This window comes from Carcharodon carcharias, chromosome 33, assembly GCF_017639515.1.
Source record: "Carcharodon carcharias isolate sCarCar2 chromosome 33, sCarCar2.pri, whole genome shotgun sequence".
Lineage (NCBI taxonomy): Eukaryota > Metazoa > Chordata > Chondrichthyes > Lamniformes > Lamnidae > Carcharodon > Carcharodon carcharias.
The window spans coordinates 8925933-8932837 of record NC_054499.1 but is presented as its reverse complement, the minus strand read 5'-3'; the positions used below and the strand labels follow the sequence as shown (position 1 = coordinate 8932837).

Here is a 6905-nt window from a genome sequence, read left to right as displayed (position 1 = left end):
CACAGCCAGTGAGAGAGAGAGAGAGAGACACAGCCAGAGAGAGACACACAGCCAGAGAGAGAGAGACAGACAGACACAGCCAGAGAGAGAAAGAGACACACACAGCCAGAGAGAGAGACACACACACAGCCAGAGAGAGAGAGACACACACACAGCCAGAGAGAGAGACACACACTGCCAGAGAGAGAGAGAGACACAGTCAGAGAAAGAGAGAGACACACACAGCCAGACAGAGAGAGAGACACAGGCAGAGAGAGAGAGGGAGACATAGGCACACACAGGCAGAGAGAGAGAGAGACAGACAGAAGCAGAGAGAGAGAAAGACAAGCAGGTAGAGGGGGCCCGACAGTGAGAGACACAGGCAGAGACCCTCACTTATCCACAGTTAACACCACAGCTTATCTCTGAGGCAGGGAGGTCTTTCTAAGGAGAAAGATAGGATCTAATCCATGCCCTCTTGTGCAAAACCATTGAATCTATGTTGATGTCTATCTTTAGGGGGAGAAAAAATTAACTAATCAATAACAGGTAAAGCACAAAGAGCAAGGGTATAGGCATTAAACACCATTGTCCTTTCAAAGAGCTGGCAGAGGCCAAACAGCCTACGTCGGTGCTGCCGACATCTACGCTTCTGTGCCTGCAGGTCAAGGAGGGGGCTGAAGAGAAACTAGCAAGGTAAAGCAAAATGCACGGAGGGAAGATAGGCCGCGAGGTGTCCAAACCTGAAGAAATAGGCCAAAGCTCCACCAGCCAGTATCACACCAGTGGCCAGGGCGAATATCAGCAGCACAAACATAGCATCCACTCCTAGGCAAGAGAAAACAGTTCATCATCACACGGGCATCAAAGACATTTTCCCACTTCGCTTCAATCAATGGTTATTAAAATTCAAGTCCAGTCACAAGGCCCATTGCTGTTACCAGTCTGGGGGATTATCAGAGCATCTGACTATCATTATGTGATTGTCTGGAATGCACTGCCTGAAAAGGACTGTGGAAGTACATGAGGTTTCAAAGGGAAATTTGGGTAACTACTTAAATGGGAGGAAATCCGTAGAACTGTAAGGGAAAGAGGAGGGTGATTGGGGCTAATTGGAGGGAGTGCAGTGCAGGTTTATTAGAATGATACCTGGACTCCAAGGTGAGGGAGATTACACAACTAGGGTTGTATTCCCTGGAATGTAGAATGATTTGAGTGAAGTTTTCAAAATATTAAAGGGGAATAGATAGGTTCGATAGAGAGAAACTATTTCCACCATTTGGGGAGTCTAAGACTAGGGGGCAGAGCCTAAAAATCAGGGCCGGACCTTTCAGGGGCGAAACGAAGAAACACTTCGACACACAAAAGGGCGGTAGAAGCTTGGAGCTCTCCCCCACAAATGGCAATTGACGCTGGATCAATTGTTAATTTAAATCGGAGATGGATAGGTTTTTGTTAACCAGGGGGTATTAAGGGATATGGGGCGAAGGCAAATGGAGCGAGGTCGCAGGTCAGCCATGGTCTGATTGGATGGCAGGCAGGCTTGAGGGGCTGAATGGCCTCATCCTGCTCCTATGTTTTTTTGGAAGTGCCAGCAAAGGCCCAAAGGGCCAAATTCCCCTCCTCCTGTGCCATAGGATTCTACGGAGCTGGAATTTCATGGGGCCTTTGGGGCGGATTCAGGAAGTCTGGCATAATGGCACGGAACAGCAGGCGTCTGTCATCTTCCTGCCATCACAGCGAGGGCGGGGAAGCTTCAAAAAGTGGCGTCAGCACAAAGGTGAGAGCTGATTGGTGAGTTGCGGGTAAGTGTTTTTCTCCAGTTTAAAATAGATTAAGCTAAGGAAAGGTAAGGGTTCTGATTTTTATTTAAAGTACATAAATAATTTAACTTTTTTAAATTATATTTAACTTAAAGTAAGGAGGTTTTTTTTCAACTAGAGGCATGGCAGGGCAGCTCAGTCTGGTGTTATGTGCCACCTGCAACATGTGGGAAGTTCCAGACGCTCCTTGCGCTCTGACTGACCGCATGTGCAGCAAGTGCCACCAGCTGTAGCTACTTGAGCTCCGAGTTTCGGAACTTGAGGCGGCAGCTGGAGGCACTGAAGTGCATCCGCGAGGCTGAGTGTTTCATGGATAGCAGGTTTTTAGACGTGGTCACCCCACAGCTTACGGAAGTGCAGACAGAGAGGGAATAGGTGACCATCAGTCAGAAGAAAGGTGTCAGGCAGGTAATCCCCAGGCTGCATCTCGCTCGAGAACCGTTTTTCTGTGTTGGAAAACGGTGAGAGTGACGGTTCCCCTGGGGAGTGCAGCCACACTCATGGCACTGTGAGTGGCTCAGCTGCACGGGGTTGGCTGGGGGGGAGAGGGGAAGAGCAATAGTGATCGGAGACTCGATAGTAAGGGGTACAGGCAGGCGTTTCTGTGGCCGTAGACGTGACTCCAGGATGGTATGTTGCCTCCCTGGTGCCAGGGTCAAGGATGTCACTGAACGTCTGCAGGGCATTCTAAAGGGGGAGGGCAAACAGACAGAGATTGTGGTACATATTGGTACCAACGACATTAGGTAGAAAGAGGGATGTGGTCCTGCAAGCAGAATTTAGGGAACTAGGAAATAGATTAAAAAACAGGACCTCAAAGGTAGTAATCTCTGGATTACTTCCAGTGCCATGTGCTAGTGAGTATAGAAATAGGAGGTTAGTCCAGATGAATGCGTGGCTAGAGGTTCAGGAGGGAGGGCTTTAGATTTCTGGGACACTGGGGCCATTTCTGGGGGCAGTGGGACCTGTACAAGGCAGACGGGTTTCACCTGAATCAGAATGGGACCAATATCCTTGTGGGGAGGTTTGCTCGAGCTGTTGGGGAGGGTTTAAGCTAACTTAGCAGGGGGGATGGGATCCTGAGAGGAGGTTCAGCAGAGGGAGGTGCACAGCCAAAATTAGAAGAGAGAGCAAGTGAGCCTGGAAGGCATAGAAATTATAGGCCAGTTAAGGCATAAGGAGTTTGGCAAGGTTGGATGGTATTTATTTTAATGCAAGGAGTCTGACAAATAAGGCAGATGAGTTGAGGGCACAAATTAACACATGGAAGTATGATGTCATTGCTGTCACAGAGACATGGTTGAGAGAGGGGAAGGATTGGCAGCTCAATATTCCAGGATATAGGGTCTTCAGGCAGGGAAGGAGGTAAAATAGGAGGGGCTATTGATTAAGGAGGGATGACATCTTAGAAGCTCCTCAAATGAAGCCATATGCGTAGAACTGAAAAACAAAAAAGGAGCAATCACATTGGTGGCCTATCGTACACTCCCAGCAAACAGTCAGAGAGAAATAGAACAGCAGATATGTTGGCAAATTTCAGAGAATTGTGAAAATAATAGGGTAGTAATAGTGGGGGATTTCAACTTCCCCAACATTAACTGGGGTAGTCATAGTGTGCTAGGTTTAGAGGGAACGGAATTCTTAAAATGCATCCATGAGAGCTTTTTATGCCAGTACGTAGGAGCTCCTACAAGAGAGGGTGCTGTCCTGGACTTAATTTTAGGGAATGAAGCCAAGCAAGTGGTAGAGGTATCGGTGGGGAGCATTTTGCAGATAGTGATCATAGAATCCATTAGATTCAAGGTTGTTATGGAAAAGGACAAGGATGGGCCAGAAATCAGAGTTCTAAATTGAGGGAAGGCCGATTTTAATAAGATCAGATATGATTTGGCCAGAGTGGACTGGGAGCAGCTACTTTTAGGTAAATCTGCATCAGAGCAGTGGGACTCATTCAAGGAAAAAAGAGAGTAGAGGGCCAACATATTCAAGTAAAGACAAAGGGTGGGACCGACAAATCCAAGATGTCGAGGGATATACAGGATTGGATAAAGAGAAAAAGGGAGGCCATTGGCAGATACCGAGGGCTCAAAACAGCAGAAGCCCTGGAGGAGTATAGAATGTGTAGGGGGAAACTTAAAAAGGAAATTAGCAGAGCAAAAAGGGGGCATGGAAAAATATTGGCAGGTAAAATAAAGGAAAATCCAAAGTTATTTTACAAGTACATTAAGACTAAGAGGATAACTAGGGAAAGAGTAGGGCCCATTAAGGACCATAGTGGTAATTTGTGTGGAGCCAGAAGACGTAGGTAGGGTTCTAAATGAATACTTTGTGTCGGTGTTCACAAAGTGAGAGGGATGACGTGGGTATGGAAATCAGGCAGAAGGACTGTTATATAATTAAAGAAATTAGCATAGAAACGAGGAGGTTCTAAGTGGTGTGGCAGGTTTAAAAGTCGATAAATCTCCAGGCCCGGATTAAATGTATCCCAGGCTGAGTGGGGCAAGGGAGGAGATAGCAGGGGCGTTGGCAATAATTTTCAACAGCTATCTGGTCACAGGAGAGGTGCTAAAGGACTGGAGGACAGCCAATGTGGTGCCATTTTTCAAGAAGGGAGGAAGGGATAAACCAGGGAACTATAGGCCAGTCAGTCTAACCTCAGTGGTGGGGACACTATTGGAAGCAATTCTGAGGGAGAGAATTAATCTACACTTGGAGAGGCAGGAATTAATCAAGGACAGTCAGCATGGTTCTATTAAGGGGAGGTCATGTCTGACCGATTTGATTGAATTTTTCAAAGAGATGACCAGGTGTGTAGATGAGGGCAATGCATTTGATGTAGTCTACTTGGACTTCAGCAAGGCTTTTGATAAGGTCCCGCATGGGAGATTGATAACGAAGGTAAGAACCCATGGGATCCAAGGCAATTTGGCAAATTGGATCCAGAATTGACTGAGTGGCAGGAAGCAGAGGATGATGGTCAAGGGGTGTTTTTGTGACTGGATGCCTGTGTCCAGTGGGGTTCCACAGGGATTGTTGTTGGCCCCCTTGCTGTTTGTGCAATTTAGACTTGAATGTAGGAGGGTTGATCAGTAAGTTCGCGGTGACACGAAAATTGATGGGGTGGTAAATAGTGAGGCGGTTAGCCTTCGATTACAGGAGGATATAGACGGGCTGGTCAGATGGGCTGATCAGTGGCAAATGGAATTTAATCCAAATAAGTGTGAGGTGATGCACTTGGGCAGGACAAACAAGGCACAGGAATACATGATGAATGGTAGGATCCTGGGAAGTACCGAGGATCAAAGGAACCTTGGTATGCATGTCCACCAGTCCCTTAAGGTAGCAGGACAGGTAGATAAAGTGGTTAAGAAGGCATATGGGATATTTGCCTTTATTAGCCAAGGCATTGAATATAAGAGCAGGGAGGTTATGCTGGGACTATACAAAACGCTGATTAGGCCACAGCTAGAGTATTATGTGCAGTTCTGGAATCTGCATTATAGGAAGGATGTGATTGCACTAGAGAGTGCGCAGAGGAGATTTACCAGGATGTTGCCTGGGCTGGAGAGTTTTAGTTGTGAGGAGTGATTGGATAGACTGGGGTTATTTTCCTTGGAGCAGAGAAGATTGAGAGGGGACATGATTGAGGCGTTTAAATTATGAGGGGAATAGAAAGGGTAATCAGGAAGGAACTTTTCCCCTTGGTGGAGGGATCAATAACCAGGGGGCATAGATTTAGGGTAAGGAGCAGGATGTTTAGAGGGGCTGTGAGGAAGAATCTTTTCACCCAGAGGGTGGTGGGAATCTGGAACTCACTGTCTGAAAGGGTGGTAGAGGCAGAGACCCTCATAACATTTAAGAAGTATTTGGATATGCACTTGCGAGGCCATGGCATACAAGGCTATGGGCCTAGTGCTGGAAAATGGGATTAGAATAGTTAGGTACTTGTTTGACCAGCGCAGACTCAATGGGCTGAAGGGCCTTTTTCTGTGCTGTAGGCCTCTATGAGTCTATGTGACATTGCCAGCCACGGAGCAGGAGGTAGATGACACCCATTTCACAGCCAAGCCCAACTGAGCTATTTAAGTGACCGATTGAGGGCCTCTTCCTGTGCCCATTGGCATTTTACCTGGAGTGAATGGATGGGTGAGAGGGACTTTGTCACATGGGGTTCCAACTCCAACGGCCTCCCAGTCAGCTCGGAGGTTGGGGTGGGGCTTCCTTTTTGGCCTAAAGAGGTGCTTTCCCACCCCCCCGTGGCATTGAAGCTACCTGCCTTCAGCAACTCCTCCCACCTCTCCTGCCCCCGCCTCCACCACCCCCCACCCCCCCAACTCACCTGGAAGACTGGCCCCAGAGCCCCCCAGACCCCCACGTTCTTCAATGGTGTTCCTCACCCTCCAGGCGCAGTTCCAGCAGTGGCCACCACTCCAGATGGTGCTGCTGGGCTGCCAGCCCTCCAAGTGGACCGGCATGGATGATGGATTTCATTCATTCTCTGAAGGACATTGGTGAACCGGAGAGGTTTTTGAGGCATTCCAGTAGTTTCATGGTCATCATTATTGAGACTAGATATATTATTCCAGATGTATTGAACTAATTAAATTTAAATTCCCCCAGCTGCTGTGGTGGGATTCGAACTCATGGCTCCTGGTCACGAATCCAGGCCTCTGGATTACTAGTCCAGTAACCTTGACTTTCCTTCTACCAATATTGGCAGGAAGCTAATCACTACCGGATGCCTGTCTATTTTTAATCTCGGTCCTGTCCTGAACCGTTGGGTCATGGGGGAAGCAGTCAGTGGTGGTGAAATTTGACTTGGGCGGGGTTCTCAAAACTGGGCGGTGTGACATCTGTTGCCCATCCTATGTCCCGTTCAATATTCAGTTCCGTTGACTTCAATATTGGGTGTGGCATACAACAGGTGGCAGACATGATTCGGCCCAAGATTAAAACCTGCTACACGTCTTGTTTTCATTGAACATAAAAGGGGCAAGGTCCAACTGGAAGAGACAACTAAATCTTGGGGGTGGGGGCAGGTTGAAGAGGAAGACAGAAATGAGAGAAGTTATTGACCAACAACAATGGCTTGCATTTATATAG

General features: G+C 47.6%; 1 protein-coding gene across 1 annotated transcript in view; it reads right to left on the bottom strand.

Moving 5' to 3' along the window:
- Nucleotides 1-6905, bottom strand: part of LOC121272235 (retinal guanylyl cyclase 2-like) — a 70179-nt gene that overhangs the window by 45817 nt on the left and 17457 nt on the right. Inside the window, exon 7 of the mRNA XM_041178762.1 lies at nt 723-807. Coding sequence (XP_041034696.1) covers nt 723-807 — 85 coding nt within the window. The remainder of the gene's footprint in view (nt 1-722; nt 808-6905) is intronic.